The sequence below is a fragment of the Artemia franciscana genome, chromosome 3 (genome assembly GCF_032884065.1).
Source record: "Artemia franciscana chromosome 3, ASM3288406v1, whole genome shotgun sequence".
NCBI classification, from domain to species: domain Eukaryota; kingdom Metazoa; phylum Arthropoda; class Branchiopoda; order Anostraca; family Artemiidae; genus Artemia; species Artemia franciscana.
Genome location: NC_088865.1, coordinates 7162480 through 7183559, shown reverse-complemented (window position 1 = coordinate 7183559; position 21080 = coordinate 7162480). Strand labels below are relative to the sequence as shown.

Here is a 21080-nt window from a genome sequence, read left to right as displayed (position 1 = left end):
CTAAGCGACCTTGAAATCTCCCGTCTATTCCAAAATTCAGTAGTCTAAAAAGCGTCTCCATAATTCTCTATATTTCCATGTATTTTGCCTTTATTTTTGATTTCTTATTTTGTTTGGTACCCTTTTCCCCTGATAAAAGTTCCTAAGCATCTGCCTTTGATAAAGAAAAATACAAACATCAAAATAAGAAATAAACATCAAAGTGCAAGCAAAAGCATATGAAACTAGTCATTTCAAAATTTTCCATAACAGATTGTTTTCATTTTTTGATCCTTCGCTGAACTATTTTATAGAACCAAGAATCAAAAACCTGTTGAGGTAATAACTGTCCCTAGCAAGTTTAAGTGAGGTTTTTGTCTACATATTTGTCATAGTAGTTTAACATCTAGCTATGATGTGCTCAATAGCTTATGTGGGCTATTCAGAAATCAAATTTACTAAATTTAATTTCTTGGACTGTTGTTTGAATATTTCCTTCGAGATTCTTGGTCGATTTTTAAGTTTTATTTATTTTATACTGAATCTGCCAATTTAAATCATTTTGGATTGATTCTTAGATAATGCTGCCTAGGATAACGTGAGCTTAAATTTTGATGGTTTTTTGGGTAAATACCGCAACTTTTTCGCCTGAATTGCTTTTAATTTATGGAATCTGAAAGTTTCAACTTAATACCCTTAGTCATTCATGAGACGTTGCAAAAACCCCCTTTAATATTATAAAACATATAATTAAACGATCGTTGATTTATATTATTAACGGCCTTTGGGGTTGTGTCATCCTCAAAGGTATATTTGTTGAACCTTTCGACTATTTTAATCACAAAACAAAGGTTATCTCTAAATGTTGATTGATTGTCTTTGCAGCTTACGAGGGGTGGTTAGAAAAGAAGGGCAAAGGAAGGGGCTGATTGCCTTCCATTCAAATTCAACTCAAACGAAATGCACTATAACTTTCAATTTTAAATCAAATGAGCCCCTCCAAAGTATATTATGAAGTGGCTCTGGGGAAAAAATAAAGGAATATTAAGTAATATATCAAAGGCTTATGCTTCTTTACTACATATAATAATAGAGCGTTGCCTCTGGAATGTGGCCGTTGTATTATTTACCTGAATTATAAATTTTATTTAAAAATGATTTTTTTCATTCAATGTTTGGATTTTTTTTCAGGCAATGACTCCCCTTGCAACCCTTTACTCTACATCTACAATGGAGCACCACCATTTTAACCAATGTGCAATGATTCTTAGTCAAGATGCTGCCAATATATTAAAGGTCACTGGTTTGCATAATGTCCTGTGCTTGATCCAATGTTTATTTCTTTGCTCGTTTCTTTCAGTGTTAGCCATATTGACCAATGTTTTCAGTCCTGTGTATCTCTAATACTTTGCTATAAAATTTCTCAACTCTGTTGTTCCTGTATCTAGTTGTGTGCGTTCATCCAGTGTTTGTTGCTAATCCTCGCCTTCTTTGCTGGGTTAACTTTTTTTAACGTACAACGATTCTTAGCCAAGATACTGACAATATTTTAAAGTTCGGGTGTTTGTCTGAATTCAAGTAAAAACCTGAAGGTCATGCGAACTATTTAAACTTCCAAAGTTTAATGTCCATTCGTCTAAATCGTACGTTAATATAATAAAAACATCAACAAAAATCATTTTCAGATTTTGGGCTCTCTTTTAAATTTGAAACTTCTGACATTTTCACACTTCTGAGATAATAGATGGAAACCGTTTGCTATACTGTCACCTAAGGGAGAATTAGTAGGGTATATTCAATTACGTTTTGATCCTTCTGATCTGCACTGCCCTCCTGTTCCTTTTTATGATTAAATAAAAAAAAAAGTTTTTTTAACGGAAAGTAAGGAGCAACATTAAAACTTAAAACGAACGGAAATTACTTCGTATGTGAAAGGGGTGGCTTCCTCATCAACGCCCTGCTCTTTACGTTAAAGTTTGACTCTTTCTCTCTTAACTCTATTTTTAAAACAGTAAAAAACTGTACAGTAAACACTAAAACAGTGAAAATTATATATTTAAAATCAGCATTAAAATGCGATTCTTTTGATGTAGCTATTGGTATCAAAATTCCGTTTTTTAGAGTTTTGGTTACTATTGAGGCGGGTCGCTCCTTACTACAGTTGGTTACCACGAACTGTTTGACAACAGCTTAGCAAGCATAGTTTGGCAATTATCTTAGTCTAGAAGTGGCTTTCCAGTCATCAGAGATAAACGAAAAGCAGGTAGTTTCTGAACGTGTCAGACGAGGTTATATAAAAAGAATTATAAGAAATTTTAATTACATACAAGGGACTAAAGAGGGTAGCTCTGAATGTATTTGTGTAGAAGAGGGCGTGCGCAGTTTTGTTGGCCTCAGGTGGCTTGATAGTGTAGCTAGTTGTACGAATAGAATGTTTGATACTATAAACCCTGAATAAAGAAGAAAAGGAGATGGATAAACCCTCTTCCTCGACCAAATTTCTTGGAAAAAGATTGAAGGCATTTTATGATTTACGCAAAGGGTTCAACCTTTATTCAAGACAAATTTAATGATATTATCTTCAGAAGATTTTTTTTTATTTTGGGGGCTCTTTCCTCTCTTCTAAGTTTCCAAATTCATTTTATGTTTCAGTTTCTATTAAGGAATATCATACATTACTTCAACCGTTCAAATGCCTTAATGTTTTAATTATGCCTTATTATTTTTAACTTGCTCTGTAACTTTGGTAGCACCTAATGTCACGGAATTACTTGAAAGATTGGCTTGGTCGTTCAGAATATCATAATCTCTTAGCGTTATTATCTCAAAGAAGTATTGTTTTAGTTTTCAAATACTAATTTCTTTTTGGTTTTATTTTTGCAGAAAAATCTCAGCTAAATTGAGAGGAATGCCGCTGTCAATAAATAAAAAAAGTCAAAAGACCCTATTTCTCATCCAGGGACTCGTTCTTTTATACGTATTTTTAGAAGAAAAGCAATAAAGCCTTTCTGATTTTGTTAAACATGGCTAGCTCAAATGAAGTGAACACGGACATTTTTTTATTAAAAAGTATTTCATCTGCAATAATATCAATACTTTTAGTGTCAAATTATAAGTGTCCGAATAACTTTAATTAAGGTCGGTTTTTGGTGAAGAGTTATTTTTTAAAATTATTCTGATAGTGTAAAATATCACGAGTCAAATTATTTGAGTTGTTTTTGCAAATATATTTCGAGAATTCTTGAAAAACGTTCTTATGTTTTTTCGCTACTCTCTACTTCTCAAAGAAATTTTTCAAAATTAATTTTTGCTCCGTCCAATTTTTTTTTTCAAATCAACAACGTAAACCTTACAAAACTTAAGCGATAAAACCAAAGAAGTCAGCATGATTTTTTTTTCTAAAATGCGGAATTAGATATAGATTATACTTCTTTTGGGAATTTACAGCCTTGCAAATGCGCAACCTTGTTGCGCAAGTAAAGGGCTCCAGGGGTATTTTATCTTAAGCATCTTTGGTATTTTGTACCTAAACAAATTTCACCACTATTTTTGAAATGGTTAAAATGAATACATGACATTTTTCTATTAGGTAGCTTTGATTTCAAGGCATTTTTCTAGTTTTTACTGACGAAGTCAAGTGATAGGGGGATTATTATAGAGGGGGGATTATAAACCTCCGTTTCTTGAAGGGTTTTTAGTTAAAGCGATTACAATTGCAACTGGCGTCAATCAACCCCCAAAATGGCACACAAAGCACCATCATTTGTGGCATATGGCATTTCAAAATGGAGCTATTAAGATAGATCCATGAGAGGCAGCAGCTTTTAATTGAACTGTTTACCTCCCTCCGTAAAAATTAAAGAGATCAAAAGTGATATGCGTGCTAGCCTAACTAATTATTTACTGTTTAATAATTTGATGGTTCAAAATAACAAAATAACTTTGTAATCATTCGTTAGCTAGGACTCCATATATTCATCTACCTAATTAGATTGATAGATAAATCCATCTATCCCTCTATCTAATTAGGTAGATGAATATGCTGAATATTAGTTAAAGAATGATTACAAAGTCATTTTGTTATTCTGAAACATTAAAATAGCTATATATTTTGTCATTTTTGAAACATTAAAACCAAAGAACCTTAAAAAATAGCTAAAATTTCGTAAAAAATGCGAAAAACTCTATAAAATAGATCTGCACTAGCCAAGTGAGTAACACGCTTGACTTGAAAGACTATGTCTCCAAGAGTAGGGGTTCGAGACCTGGTGCCACTCTGACTCTGCAAGATCAGCCAGAGTCAACCCAGCCCAAATATGCACCTGAAATATCTTCTGGATAGACACGGGAATTAGCATATGACACATCTTCAACCACGCATTCCACTCCCGGCTAAAGGTAAAGAATCGGGAGATTTAACTAGCTTCAATATAGCTATATAATTAACTGATTTATTTATTCATTTATGTTAGTGTCTGCTGTTTTTTTGCTTGCCATGATTTTTTACGTAATTTTATCCGTTTTGGGTTTAATTTCTTCTTTAATTGTAATTTCTGGTCGTTTGAGCTTGAATTATTATTTGTTTTTAATTCTACTCATCTTATGTTTAATATGTCTTTAACTGTTCTTTGAAAAATCTAAAACTTAAAATAGATCAATTTATTTTAAGAAATCCTTCGCTAAGCGGACCATGGGAACCATGCAAAAAAACTACACAAGTTTTTGAGGAAATGGCCGAAATTTGCATCGGAAAGTAAAACCTTGAACTATTAGAATTAAAACTATACTTATAATAAGAATTCCAATAAAAATAAGACTAAAAAATAAATATTAAGGGAATTAAAACTAACAGAATTAAAACTGTACATATAAAAAGAATTATTAAAAAATAGATATTATAATAATTATTACTATCAGAATTAAAACCTATCATTTCAAATTCAATATGCTTATAATTATCTCTCTGAAAGGTTGCTCCAGGGTTTTCGATTACTACTTAAAAAATTGAAATATGATCTTAGAATCTAGTTAATGTCACAGCAACTAATCTAATTCTCAAATTTCTTACAGAATTTATCTCCTTCAAATTATCGCCTAGCAATGTCAAAGATAGAACATGCAATCCTAGCAACAGATTTAGCAATTTATTTTAAGAAAAAGTCAAAATTTATAGAAATGGTGGAGAATGGAGAATGGGATTGGCAAGACCCGGATAACAAAGAATGTAAGAGTGATCATTTTTCATTTTTTATCTTTATCAATGTTTCTTATTAATATTATGTGTTACAGTGAAAAGGTGAAACCAGAAATAAAAAGTTTAAAATCAGAAATTTAGTTATGAGGTTGTTGCAGCAGTTGGAAAGGGATAATGATTGCGTTAATCATGGCATTAAGCTCTGCCTTATATTCAACAGTATTTATTTTCTTCCAGTCACATTGGAAATTCCACTTCCATTTATTTTCATCTTTTTTAAAGAGAAAACTATCAATAGCAAAAGTGTTGGAGATTGGTAAATGATCCGATATGGATATGCTACAGTCAATATGGGTTGAGTCATTCACAGTCATGCCATTTGAGCAGAGCATGAAATCAAGTGAACTTGTCGATCCTGAGTTATAGATATACGTATACGAATGTTCATTTGGGACAATATACAGATTGGATGGAGCAGAGAGAAGTATATGAGACCTCTGGCAGTGAGAAGTCACAGTTCACGTCCTCAGCAAGGCACACTGCTGCAAAGATTTAGAAAGCCTTATTTATATTTAGAAAGCTAAAGGAGAACTTTTTTCGGAAGCCAGGTTCTTGTAATCAGTTGGTAAGTAGCAGCAATATTCTACCAGATTTGTAACTTTTATGCCAAAGAAACACTCGTTCTTGACAAATATTGATGCCAAAAGGTGAGAACTGATTAGTATCGTCAGTCCGCCAGAAAGTCTTCCTCCGCTCGAGCCTGGCACCAAGAAAGGGTGAGTTTTGTCCTTCTCTTTTAACAGGGAAAGCTTGGGTGCTGAAATGAAATGTTCTTCTTTGCACAAAACGTCGTTGCAAGACATCAAGCTTGCAATCAGTGGGAGTTTATTGACCAAACTGCAATTCAGATTCCGCAAAGATGCTTTCAGCTCAGAGTTGGTCATGGCTTCTTATTGGGCCTTTCCAGCTACGGAGCTGTAGCTTGGATGGTCTCTCTGTTTACAGACTGCTTACAGAGAGCACACTTCAGTACAGCATTGTTTGTCCTTATTGTTCGCATGATTGCCACTGCAATAGGAACAGCGAATGACGTGTTTACAGTCCTTAGCAGCGTGACCATACTCTTGGCACTGAAACCACCTCATCAACAAATACCGATAGGTGTCTATCCAAAATTGCTCATAGCCCAGTTATAGGGCTGTTTATTGCAACTTGTAAATCATCCTTACTTTCAAAGACAAGCTTATATGAGACAGTTTGTCGAGTTCATTCGGCTTTCATGCAATTCCTAAACATCGAACATAGGTCGTTGAGAGCGAGACTTCATCGTGAACATGTCTTATAATACCACAGTGAGCGAGGTTAAGAATGGCCCCTGAATCACAAAGGCCGTAGATTAAATAGTTAAAATTACTAAAAACGCTTTAGCGTAAAGAGTGAGGTATTAGGGGGAGGTGAGCCCCTCATATTCATAACAATTTCTGTTCGTTTTAAGTTTTAATGCTGCTCCTTACTTTCAGTTGAATAAACGTTTTCACATTTATTTGTCATTGTTATTTAAATAATGCTAGAAAAACATGCGCCACCTTCTCGGAATCTCTCTTCTCCCATGATCTATCCCTCCGTGGAAAGGTCCTTCCACCTAACCCCCTCCCCTCGACACCCCCCCAAAAAAAAACCTGAAAACCTCTTTACACTTCCCAATAATCATTACTATATGTAAACCTTGGTCAAAGTTTGTAACTTGCAGCCCCTCCCCTGGGGATTGTGAGGGAGTAAGTCGTTCCCCAAAACATAGCTATAAGGTTTTCGACTGTGTTCAACAAAAAAAATATCTCAGAATTTTTATCCGGTGACTTAAGGAGAAAAATGAGCGTGGGAGGGGGCCTAGGCCTCCTACAATTTTTCAGTCACTTAAAAAGAGCACTAGAAATTTTAATTTTCATTAGAATGAGCCCTCTCGCGACATTCTAGGACCACTGGGTCGATACGATTACCCCTGGGAGAAAAAACAAACAAACAAATAAACACACATCCGTGATCTGTCTTCTGGCAAAAAAAAACAACAAAATTCCCCATTTTTGTATATGTGACCTTGAAACTTCTGCAGTTCGGTTCTCTGATACGCTGAATCTGATGGTGTGATTTTCGTTGATTCTATGACTTTTAGGGAGTGTTTCCCCCTATTTTCTAAAATAAGACAAATTTTCTCAGGCTCATAAATTTTGATGGGCGAGACTAAACTTATATATTTAAAATCCGCATGAGAATACGATTCTTTTGGTTTAACTATTGGTATCAAATTCCGTTGTTAGAGTTCGTTTACTATTGAGCCGGGTTGCTCCTTACTACAGTTTGTTACCATGAACTTTTTGATTGACCATAACATTTAACATGTTTCAAGTAGTCTGATTCTGTATTTTGCTTAACAAAATATTTTTAGGCAAAGTATTAGCCTAAATTTAGCAAAAATTGCCTGAAAAAAATTGTGTTTATTTTGGCGAAATGGTCGGTTTAAGCCATGAAGCTTTGATATAAAGCATCATATTAATAATTTAAATAAACCTTTGAATTTTTTATGCATAAGTAAAGCTCAAAACCATTCAGAAAGCTCTCCATTTCTGCTAGGCAACAGCTTTCTCTCCTTGAGGGAAGAAGATGAGTGTTTCTCTTGGATAATTTCCATGAGAAAACCATATCTTCATTCTTCATTTTATCAATTTTTCGACCAATTCCAGGCTCCATGTGTTTTGTTCTGTTATTAGATATCATACCTCTTTTTTTGTTATAGTAAGCTTTTTCATCTATTTAAAGTCATCAGTCTGTGTGCCATAGATTTCTCCTCTATTGAAAAGTGCAACCTTTATTCTATGAACAGGCAAAAGTTTCATTGGTTGTAACTGCAATTTAAGAATGCAGCGTTTTGTTTTTCTTTGGGTAAATCAAAGAATAATGGAAACCTTTAAGAGTAGGCACTGGCACTAGGGCCACCAAGCAAAAACAACAACACCATCAAATGTTTGACGCCATATTTTACCCATAAGTTCTGTATGTTTGTCTTTTCATATACTTTTTCATTCAAGTTAAAGAAAGCAGAACTTCAGCCTCAGTAGGTCTAACAGCTTTAAATCAAGTAGCCCACATAATCTGACAAAATATTCCAAAACTCGACCGTGTCCACTTTATGACTACTGGATTTTGACTTTAAATAGTTCTTGGAAATAAAAATGTTCGTTTATTTTCACTTGCCTAGAAATTTCAACTTTAGTCTTTTTCGATTGAAGATTAATCTTATAAGGTTTACGATTTTATTTGAAATTTACGTTTTAAGGTAGTCACCATACGCTACACGGTAAGTGGCGCTTATAGTTTTTGACCCCTATCTCCCAATATTAAACTACCGATGATCCATCCAAGTCTTAGAAGCTTTCTGTTGTCTTTTAGACAAAGGGTGAGCTCTTGTGCATCTATCGTAATATCTTCACTAAAATTTGGTCTTTGGTGACCAGGTGTGCAGCAGCAAACTAGTGCCTAGGGTCTGGTATCAGTTTGTTAGTTTTTTAAGCCAGAGCCATCGAAACATAGCAGCTTACTAGCTTCGGTACGCTGCGAAATCCAACAAAGTAGATTTCATTTCTGGCAATTTCTTCATTTGGTTGGGTAAAGGCTTTCCTGCACTTTTCTTGTGCGGAAGCAGCCCAAAAACCTTGTACGTAAGCTAATGTTTCATATTTGTGAGTTATATTTCTGGCTCTTGGATGGAGGTATTACATAAAGAAAATTTGTTTCCGCTTCTATCTGTCTATATTATTGATCATGTAGTCTTAGAAAAGTTTTGTAAGTAATGGTCCTGTCGGTCCTGATCACACTATCTTGTTATCTACATTAATTCACTAACTACCCTGTGCACCGAAATTATAGCAATCGGTATGCTTAATCTTAAATATATGTAAATTGCGTGGATAGCAAAATCAGTATGTTGCTGCTCCAAACGTGAGCTCATAGACACCCAACCCAGGTATAAAGGCACCGACTTCAGTTTTAGTCAGTGCTTTCGTTGCTAGCGTAATTTACGTTGAAATAACAAACATATAACTCCTGGTGTTGTTAATGTTTTTGAAAAGTAACTTGAAGCAGTCACAGGGAAGAGTTGAATTTTTCCTTAACGTACAAGATAATTATGTATTAAAGTGACAGCATTTTATGCACTGATACAAAAATTAAAGTTTTGTCTTATAACACGAAAAGCTAATGGTACTTAGGGCAAAGACAGATAAAAACAATAGCTCTATTTTTAGTTTAGAAAAAACAATATTATTTTATAGAATTTTATAGAAATGACAATATATTTTTAGTACCAAATCACTTGAGGCAAGTTCAGCTCCATGTGCTCCCCTTTCACACAAATATACTCACACCCTCAGTCTCCAAACCTGCTCATTAGACTCCTATTTCTTTCATATTTTTTTATGAGCTCTTCCCAGCCTGTTCTATGAAGTTTGTTTAATAAAAAAAACTAATTGTTTTACAGTCTCTGACCTGAACCTTCAGTCATTACAGCCCTAGAAAATTGAACTGAACTAGCTTATTGCCTGAGACACGGTTAGATCGGGAAACTTACTTCCACTTTTAATCCTATTTTTAGTTCAGAGATTTTACAAATGGTTCTACCTAGATAGTTTTAGTTATGCCCTTGGCTGATTCTCGTGTTAACTGTCTTCATCCCTTCATTCTTTATTTTTCTTAATTTGCATAACTTAATTTTACTAACATTAATGCTCAAATATATTCTTACACCATTAACCCTCAAGCCTCCTAAAATTCAAACAAGTTTCTAGCATATTTATTAAAGACTCTCAAGTCGTCTGCATAATCTAAATTTAGGATTAATCTATTTCCTATTTAATATCATGCTCTCCCGTAGCCTTGGCTGTGTTCTTTAGGGAAAAGTTTATCAAAATTGGTCATATGAATGGTGGTAAGGAATTCGCCCAATTTTCCATTTTAAACCAGCCAAAGTTCTGAATTTACTTCCTGACTTTGCCAATTAATGATGCCATTGGACATTGCACTTATCAATTTAATGTAATTATCAGTTCAATGTGATTATCTGGTAAAACATGTGGGACCATGATGGTCTATATAATTTAGTTCTGACAGTAAATATTTTCTATCAATACAGTTGGATTTCTCTGTATAGTGTACAGAGCTCAGGTCTAAGGTGACAGGATGATTCTCAATTATCTATCAAAGCTTGATAGTCAACTCAGTGTCTCCCCTTCTATCCCTGTATCAATAATACTCTTTCTTAAAGACTTTATTTATAGTTGTTTTTTTTTCTCGAGGCTGTATTTTTATGTAATTTATTCTGTAGCCATACTAAGATCTATAACAGCTTCGAAAGTTTTCGCCCATCGCTAATTGACACTCACCTTACCACCAGTTGAAGTCCCGTTCCAACGTTTGACTAAGTCTAGTTTGTACTGTCTACCTCCTGTAAATTTCATAGTGATTTTCTTCTTCTCAAGCTTCTGAGTTTTTATTCCACAGTCTGTCTGCATCTTTCAGTTCTACGACAATTTAATCCATAACCCTAATTTCGAGTTTTTTTTAGTTTTTTACCAATACCTCTTGGTTTTCTCTTTTGCGATATAACTGGTTTGTTTCAAGAACCGCACCACTCCCCGAGACTTTGAAGTTTTATCGAATTGAATATATCATCAAGATTTGGAAATACAAGATTTGATTGGATTTAAGAGCGGATATAATAATAATAATAATTTATTTGTTACCCGCTTGTTTTGACAAATTAAGCGGAGTAAAAACATTAAAGAAAGAAAAACGAAATAACACAAACAATACAATTAATACAGTCTAATCAAAGGGTGGTAAGGGCCCAAGCGTTGACAGGCCTCAGCACCTAATCTAGCATAGAGTTTTTTATAAACGAAAATAATATCAGTGGCACAAAACTTTCTGATAATCTTCTGATTTCTATAAGAACGCGGCAGATACAATAAATATTTACAATAACGAAAATACATAACTCTTATGCCCTGCAAATCTTGATTATTAAACAACGGGCGCAAACCGGAAAGAAACAATATAGAATGATCGCAATATGTAGAATAAAGTCTGGATAAAGCCTTTCGTGAAAATCTGCCTCGGTTCGGGACAATTTTCGCGTACCCTTTTTTAAATTTACTTTTAATATCATTTAGCCCACAGGATCGAAAAGCCGATAAAGATGAACAAATATTAATACCAAGCCACCGAATCGAAGAAACGAGCTTAACTGAAAAATAACCACAATCAAGATCACTACTTTGATGCTTAGCATTAAAAACTAAATATTCACATTTTTCAGTATTAAGTTTGAGGCCGATTTCCTCAAAAGACTTAGAAACAAGCTGGGTCGACTTAATTAGGCTAGATTTAGTGCGGCTGATCAAAAGTAAATCATCTGCATATGCAATGTACGAAAGATTAGTTAGGCCTAACAAACATGATGGATTAATACGTGGCAAAACAGAATAAAGACAAGCATTAAAAAGATAAGGGGATAAGACTCCTCCTTGCCTAAGACCAGAACGGATGGGGATATTACCAACGTAGGTGTCACCTGACTTGAGTCGAACATATGAATTAGCATACCAAAAACGAAGAGTTGATATAATAGACACATTTGCACCAAGTTGGATTAAAGAATACCAAAGTTGGCTATGACAAATTGAATCAAAAGCTTTTGAAACATCGAGTGCACAAAAATGAACCTCAAAACCATTTTTATGCGCTTCAAGTAATAGCGAAACTATAGCACGATGAGCATGTTGGCATCCTATATACGGCTTAAAGCCAAACTGATTAGACATATAATCTACATTACATTAGACAGGAGATCAGGGAGCAAAACATATTCAAATACTTTACTTAAAGTACAAGCAACCGTAATAGGCCTATACGAAGCGCAACTAGTTGGGTCCTTACCGCGTTTCAAAATTGACGTAATGTTACCAACTAAAAAAGAATCAGGGACTAAAGAAGAGCATAAACACATCTGAAAAAGTAACTGCAAGTGATAAACTAATTCCTCCGAATCGGTGTTGAGGTGAAAAGCACTGATCCCGTCTATATCATAAGATTTCGATTTAATTCTCTCTACACTTCTTTTGACACGGTCAACACTAACGGGAGGTACATGACCTTGAATGATTTTGTTAGGCAACAGATTAGAACAGAGCTTGGCAAAACGAAAATGAACCGCATATATCACTGTATCGAAAATGTTACTATAATGATTGATCCATGATACATTAGGGATTCGGTCAGCCGTAGGCGATCTATCAAACTTCGCGACATTGATCACTTTTTTCCACTGGCTAGGAGACTTAGGAAATTCAGCAATATTGTATCTAATTTTTCAAAGATAGCGTTTAAAATCAAGCTTTGTTCTTTGTTTAATATCGAAAACATTACCCCTTAAAGGGCGGCCGCAAGCTATCCAAATTTTTAGCCACAACTTAGCCCAATTTTTTATTGTTTTGAGCTCTGGGTCATTCTTCCAAATTGAACTTCTTGTTTTTGCTCTAAAGCGACATAGGGGAACAGCTACTTCTTCAGACCTCTTTAAGCACGATACAATGTGGCTATAATAAATATTACGCTGAATTCTGGCTTGTGGGGACCCAACGCTTGTACACAACAGATTAAAAGGGACTTTAATCGTTGATAGAAGGCTAACAAGCGTAGAAAAATAAAGAGGCCAGTCAGCTTTGTTCCATTCTCTTTTAGAAATCCATTTTCTAGAATTGGGACGAAGGTTCTTCTCCGCAGTAGCATTAAGGGTAACAGTGAGGGATAGGGGGAGATGGTCGTAATCACGCTCATCCTGATCAACATGGACTTCGCCACAGATGAGACCAGAAGAAACGATACAATGGTCAATGTCTGAAAGTGAGCCACTATTATGGATATAGGAATGGGAGGCATCTTTCTTCAAAATTTTGTAACTATTCGGTAAGGAATCTAACAGAAGCTCAGTCCGCACTGATGAAGAGTGAATGTTACAGTTCAGATCACCGATTAATAACCAATCCAGTCCACTACTCTCAATGCCATTCAAAAGACTTTTTATTAATGCGCAAAATTTTGTAAATTTAGTTAAACGTCGGAGGGATTTCTGGTCGCAGGGGAGATAAACATTAATGAGGACAAGGTTGGCAAGACGAATAGCAATATAACAATCACTCTCGTGATAGCATAAAGGGGGTGGTGAAAACAGCGTCTTTTTTATTAAACATGCTAGGCCACCTGATGGTCTGCCAGAGGTTTTGCGTGCACTTTTAGAAAAAACTGAGTGTTCGTTACTTCTCTGTAGGGAGTTTAAGCTCACTAAAGGTAGGAGATGCTCCTGGAGGAATAAAACATCAAAATTTTCTAATTTCTGATCTAAAGAAACGTCTTTATCCTTAGTACCGTTAATATTGAACGAACATATAGTGAAATTAGTCTTAGCACTCATTTTCTAGTATAGGACGATCGTTTCGACAGAAGTTATGAAATCAGGATAGATACTTAACGTCTATAAATTTAATAACAGCCAATTATTAAATACAGGAAGATACAAAAAAAGTTATGAAATTTTGCTATTCACTAAAACCCAGGATTTGAGCTCTGTTGAGACAAATAAAGCGGTGAATTTTAAAGGAGTTTACTATGGAGTATTTCTCATTGTCTCAGTTCCCTCAAGCAATCCTTGTCTTGCCTTTGTATACATTTTGTAGATTGTCTATTTTATTAGACATATTATAGATTTGTAACTTACTCTAAACGTTGGAATCGTAATCTTCAGAAAGATATTTCTATTTTACATCCCAAGCTCAAAAATAAAAGAATAAAAGAGACAAAATCTCATATATAGGAGCCCCCAAATCAGTTTGAAACCTCAAATGAGCTTCAAACATGGAAAACTTGGAATATATGTAGTCCTGCGTTGCATCCTCAGTAGTAAATTTTGTTGGGTGCTCCATTATATTTGTAATTCTCTCCTATCAAGGCTCAACAATTATTCAGTTAATAAAGATATTTAAAATACAATTCTTCTTTTTCTCTTTTACAGTACTTTGTGCAATGATGATGACTGCTTGCGATCTCAGTGCTATTGCAAAGCCCTGGGAGATTCAACATCGAGTTGCTAAACTGGTTGCTAAAGAGTTTTTTGACCAAGGAGACATTGAAAAGCTACAGCTGAATTCTCAACCAATCGTAAGACAAAGCCACTCTTAAATGGTAGCATGAGAGAAAACTATGACAAATAATGGGCTAATTTTTGACGCACTAACAGTTTTAATGCCATGGAAACCTACAAATATCATATTAAAACATATTTTTCACTGTCTCTCTGTGAGTGGCACAGAATAATATCCTTTTGACAAACAATATTCGACATGAGTGTCGATGCTTGAAGCAAACACAAAATATGTATATAATATGAATGCGCATTTATGTATGAATGTGTACCTCTTGGACATGAATATCGATACTTGAAGCAAATACAAAATATATATGCGCATTTATGTATAAATGTGTATATATTGGACATGAGTATCGATGCTTGAAGCAAATAAAAAATATGCATATAATATGTATACGCATTTATGTGTAAATGTGTATATTGGAAATGAGTATCGATGCTTGAAGCAAATACAAAAAAAATGTATAGAATATGTATACACATTTATATATGAATGTGTATATGTTATACATTTGTGTACATGTACATTTATATATTGTGCGTTCATGACCGCATATTTTATTATATTATGAATACATTATATTTTACATTGTATAAAATAAAGAAAAATTATAATTATTATTTATTGTAAAACAGGAAAGGTGTGCGAAAGCACAGGGTGGCTGGCCCCCAACCCCCCATTACACTTCCTGGCTGAAGGGCCAAGAAACGGAGATCAGCACCGCCGGTACGGACTGTAAAGTCTAATGCCGTATCCTTTACCCACCTACCTTATTTTAACGATTATTTTATAATCAAAATTCGCATAAACATATTTGTATATTATATAAAATAAGCATATTTAATCATTTATATTATATGTTATATTATATTATTTCAAGACTTAATGTAATATACATATGCTTAAAAATCAGCACATGAAATGAGCTTTGATGCTGTCTATTGAAAGTTGACTTTCGATGCATTAAATTGATTTTTATCTGCAACTAAAATTGACTTTTGATGCGTTCGATTTATAAGATATTAAGCAAGGTAGTTTCGCTAGTTTCTTGTCCGAGTGGAATTTTTGTTTTTCACTTCATCAGTGACAGCTCTGCAGATTAGGTTATTAGCCCCACCTCTTGAGTAGCAAAAACAAAAACTCTGGTACTGTACTACAATGTTGACTCAGTGCCTTTTTTGGAAAATGATTTTTTGATTTGTGTTACAGAAAGCCAAGTGAAGCTTATTAGGTTAAATGCTTGATGTTCGCTGCACCTTCATAGGTATCACAGCTTAGATACCAATATACAGTGATGAAAACTCGATTTAATTTTGGACTCAGTGCGCGATAGCGATGCTAGCGGCTGGAGACAGGAAACTGGCAGTCTGAATCTAAAAGTCGGAGCAATTTACAGCTTAGATAGCAATAAAAATTAAAACAAAACAAAATTGCGTTCCCGCCTATGGTGTTGTAGTACGATCTACGCGCCGGAGCGCGGACTTGGAGGAGGCGCTAAGTTCAGAGCTCTGCACCTGCACCAAAATCTTCTCATGGGCAAGATAGGAGTTTTCATAACTGTATTGGTATATAAGCTGTGATAGGTACACTCCAGGTCACTGAAATTAATCTTTTAGCGTATCATAATTTTAAACCTGACTCTAAAAAGCTTTTAATTAGAGATAAGATAAAAAAAAAAATGATTGCGACCGTATATATTGCACATATGATTCATTCATTTACCAAAGCCGTATGCCACAGTACCAGAAGGCCAACTCGTGAATCAATTATATGAAAAGCCTTAAGGCTATCTTAATTAATGTGCTACACATCACATGGGTTTTCCATATTAGGGAGCTCCAGTAGAAATTTTGGGAAAAAGTAGGCTAATGATACTCCACCTCATTTAAAATTTATCACATACTAGCTGGGTCCTGGCGGCTTCGCCGCTGGGCCCCAGCATGGCACGCGGCAGGCTTCTATATATGGATTCTCATTGTCCCTTGTGTTCTAACCGCAGACAATGCTGGGTCCCGGCGGCTTCGCCACCGGGTCCCATCAGGGCACGCGGCAGGCTTCTATATATGGATTCTTATTGTCCTTTGTGTTCTAACCACAGACAATGCTGGGTCCCAACGGCTTTGCCACCGGTCCCCATGGGGCCCCGCATAGCACGCGGCAGGCTTCTATATATGGATTCTCATTGTCCCTTGTGTTCTGGGTCCCGGCAACGCTATGTCATTTTTGGATTGAATTGATGACGTGAATAGCTTTAGTTTTCTGTTTTAAGGTTTTCGAATTGCTTTAATCCATTGTCAAAATATATAGAAATATTTTTGCAATCACCAATTTAATTGTTTTTTACAATTTAAGCAATTTAATAAAATTTAAAAAAATCCTAAAATTTTTTAGCTCGTGTAACGGTAATAACGCTAATAACGTCTAACGGTGTAACGGTACAGATAGCGTAACAGACAGACACTACATTTTTATGTATATAGACTAAACTTCAAACTTTTGGTTTTCAGTTTTAAGGTTTTCGAATTGCTTTAATCCATTGTCAAAATATATTGAAATATTTGTGCAATCACCAGTTTTTTACATTTTAAGCAATTTAATAAAATTTAAAAAGAGCCTCAATGTTTTGAGCTTATGTAACGGTAATAACGGTAATAACGTGTAACGGTAAAGATAGTTTAACAGACAGACGGACGGACGGACACTACATTTATATATATATATATATATATATATATATATATATATATATATATATATATATATATATATATATATATATATATATATATATATATATATATATATATATATACATATATATATATATATATATATATATATATATATATATATATATATATATATATATATATATATATATATATATATTATATATATATATATATATATATATATATATATATATATATATATATATATATATATATACATATATATATATATATATATATATATATATATATATGTATATATATATATATATATATACTAGCTGTTGGGGTGGCGCTTCGCACCACCCCAACACCTAGTTGGTGGGGCGCTTCACGCCCCCCCAAGCCCCCCGCGCGCGTAAGTCGTTACGCGCCATATTAGTTATGCGCCATTGTAGTTGTGCCCCTGTGTCCCACCTGTGAATATAGATAGATTTATATATGTGTTTCAAACTACGTAAAAATTGTGAATAAACAACATTCTTGGCTTTCCCATTGTCTGTGCATATACAAAGCCGTATGTACTAATAATGACGTCATATGCAAACGCTCTTTTTACAAACAAACAAACATGCATCCACACAACTCGTTTTTATATAGATAGATAGATAGATAGATACAATACAAATTAACTGCGTAAAACTTGCGAATATACAACATTCTTCGCTGTCCAATTGTCGCTGCATATAAATACATTGTCAGGTTTACCGACCCTCGAACATGCAACGTACAATTGTCCATGGGAAAAACAATCAGTATTAAGATCTATACCACATTTTTCTAATGATTGACCTTGAGCTTTGTTAATGGTGATTGCAAATACTAATCGAATTGGGAATTGCAATCTTTTAAATTGAAAAAGCAGATCCGTTGGAATCATGGGAATGCGAGGAATAAGAACAGCCTCACCCTCATAAGGCCCTGTCAAGATTGTGGCCTCTATTAGGTTTTCCATTGTTTTTTTTTACGGCAAGTCGCGTGCCATTGCAAAGCTTTGGTGGGTTGATATTTCTTAAAAGTATTATTGGTACGCCTATTTTTAGTTGTAGCACGTGTGGTGGAAACCCTGAAGGATCTATGGAATTTAAAAATTCAGATGGATAATTAACCGCTTCATTTGGTTCCAAAACTGTGTCGACTGACTTGTAAAGGACTGCCTGGTCTCGAATCTTGGTCAAAACAATATTGTTGATTTCGTGGACGTCTATATTTTTGGGTGCGAGAATCACTCTTTCACTTAGCCATTTATTATTTTTATAATTTTTTAGAATATTCGGAAATACTTTTTCAATCAATTCATTTTTGGACGTCACTAAATTACAGAAATCAGCAGGTAGTTGTATACGTCCTGAAATTGAGTCTACTGGGAGCTTTCCGTTTCCAATTGCCAGCAATTGATCTGAAAATGTTTGACAAGAGTCATCGTTTTGCATTCGGACACGCATATTTGTAGTTAATTTTAATATTTTTACGTGTGCCCATAAATTAGAATTTTTCAGGCAAGCATTCATTCGTCTTCAATGGCTCTGGTGGTGCAGCCAATAGAGGAAGTTTAACTTTTCCTGAGGCGCAACACATTCCCATTGTTTCACCATTGAATTTCAAGGCCTTGCAATAGGGACAAATTTTAGACATTGTCCCGATTTGAACACATCTACTCAAGCTATAATCATCGACTGGGTTGTATCTGAATGCCAGGCGATAACTTTCAGGTTGCTCTGATTCCTCGGCACGCTTTCTTTTCTTACTTTCTCTATCAGCAGCAAGCCTGATTTCTTGCTGTTCTTGTGATTCCTCGGCACGCTTTCTTTTCTTACTTTCTCTATCAGCAGCAAGCCTGATTTCTTGCTGTTCTTGTAATTCCTCGGCACGCCTTCTTTTTTCACTTTCTCTTTTAGCAGCAAGTCTGCTTCCGCGTTGCTCTGGTAGTTCCTCGGCACGCTTTCTGTTCTTTTTTTCTCTATCAGCCTCAAGCCTGTTTCCTTTCTGTTATTTTGATTCCTCGGCACGCTTTCTGTTCTTTCTTTCTCTATTAGCTTCAAGCCTGTTTCCTTGCTGTTCTTTTGATTCCTCGGCACGCTTTCTGTTCTTTCTTTCTCTATCAGCCTCAAACCTGTTTCCTTGCTGTTCTTTTGATTCCTCGGCACGCTTTCTTTTCTGACTTTCTCTATCAGCAGCAAGTTTTTTGGCATAGACTCTTTGAGCATCTTCATCGGCTTTTGCCATGGTAAGTTCATCAGTCATTGTAAACTTAAACATTAATAGATTTCTACGTGAACATATGTGTTAAATATCTTGAATGACGTCACCGTCAAAGCAAAAATGACGACAACTAATTTCATGACGTCAGTCAACACAGAAACATGACGTCACCTGATCCACAGACAGACAGACAACTTATTTTTATATATATAGATTAGAATATTCGGAAATACTTTTTCAATCAATTCATTTTTGGACGTCACTAAATTACAGAAATCAGCAGGTAGTTGTATACGTCCTGAAATTGAGTCTACTGGGAGCTTTCCGTTTCCAATTGTCAGCAATTGATCTGAAAATGTTTGACCAGAGTCATCGTTTTGCAATCGGACACGCATATTTGTAGTTAATTTTAATATTTTTACGTGTGCCCATAAATTAGAATTTTTCAGGCAAGCATTCATTCGTCTTCAATGGCTCTGGTGGTGCAGCCAATAGAGGAAGTTTAACTTTTCCTGAGGCGCAACACATTCCAATTGTTTCACCATTGAATTTCAAGGCCTTGCAATAGGGACAAATTTTAGACATTGTCCCGATTTGAACACATCTACTCAAGCTATAATCATCGACTGGGTTGTACCTGAATGCCAGGCGATAACTTTCAGGTTGCTCTGATTCCTCGGCACGCTTTCTTTTCTTACTTTCTCTATCAGCAGCAAGCCTGATTTCTTGCTGTTCTTGTGATTCCTCGGCACGCTTTCTTTTCTTACTTTCTCTATCAGCAGCAAGCCTGATTTCTTGCTGTTCTTGTAATTCCTCGGCACGCCTTCTTTTTTCACTTTCTCTTTTAGCAGCAAGTCTGCTTCCGCGTTGCTCTGGTAGTTCCTCGGCACGCTTTCTGTTCTTTTTTTCTCTATCAGCCTCAAGCCTGTTTCCTTGCTGTTCTTTTGATTCCTCGGCACGCTTTCTGTTCTTTCTTTCTCTATCAGCCTCAAGCCTGTTTCCTTGCTGTTCTTTTGATTCCTCGGCACGCTTTCTGTTCTTTCTTTCTCTATCAGCCTCAAGCCTGTTTCCTTGCTGTTCTTTTGATTCCTCGGCACGCTTTCTTTTCTGACTTTCTCTATCAGCAGCAAGTTTTTTGGCATAGACTCTTTGAGCATCTTCATCGGCTTTTGCCATGGTAAGTTCATCAATCATTGTAAACTTAAACATTAATAGATTTCTACGTGAACATATGTCTTAAATACCTTGAATGACGTCACCGTCAAAGCAAAAATGACGACAACTAATTTCATGACGTCAGTCAACACAGAAACATGACGTCACCTGATCCACAGACAGACACACAGACAGATAACTTATTTTTATATATATATAGATATATATATATATATATATATATATATATATATATATATATATATATATATATATATATATATATATATATATATATATATATATATATATATATATTGATATTTGCACTATTTGTCGGTTTGTACTGCCACAGATAGATTTATGCATCCATATTCGAATGTTTAGATACCTTAAAGAAGTCTACTCGCTTATTTATTCTTAAAATGACCTTCAATTTTTTTTCCAAGCACTTGGAAAATAAGACGAAACAGTATAAAAAAATATAATTAAAAAATAGCCAAGTAAACGAGAGTGTTTTTTTTTTTTTTTTTTTTTCACTGACTAAAAATACCCTCAATTACT

At 34.9% G+C, this 21080-nt stretch overlaps 1 protein-coding gene across 1 annotated transcript in view; it reads left to right on the top strand.

Annotated features, from left to right (window-relative positions):
- LOC136024823 (cGMP-specific 3',5'-cyclic phosphodiesterase-like) overlaps positions 1–21080 on the top strand; it is a gene marked incomplete at its 5' end in the record, with an annotated part of 114109 nt that overhangs the window by 71256 nt on the left and 21773 nt on the right. The window contains 3 exons of the mRNA XM_065700303.1: positions 1171–1275; positions 5050–5203; positions 14292–14437. Coding sequence (XP_065556375.1) covers positions 1171–1275; positions 5050–5203; positions 14292–14437 — 405 coding nt within the window. The remainder of the gene's footprint in view (positions 1–1170; positions 1276–5049; positions 5204–14291; positions 14438–21080) is intronic.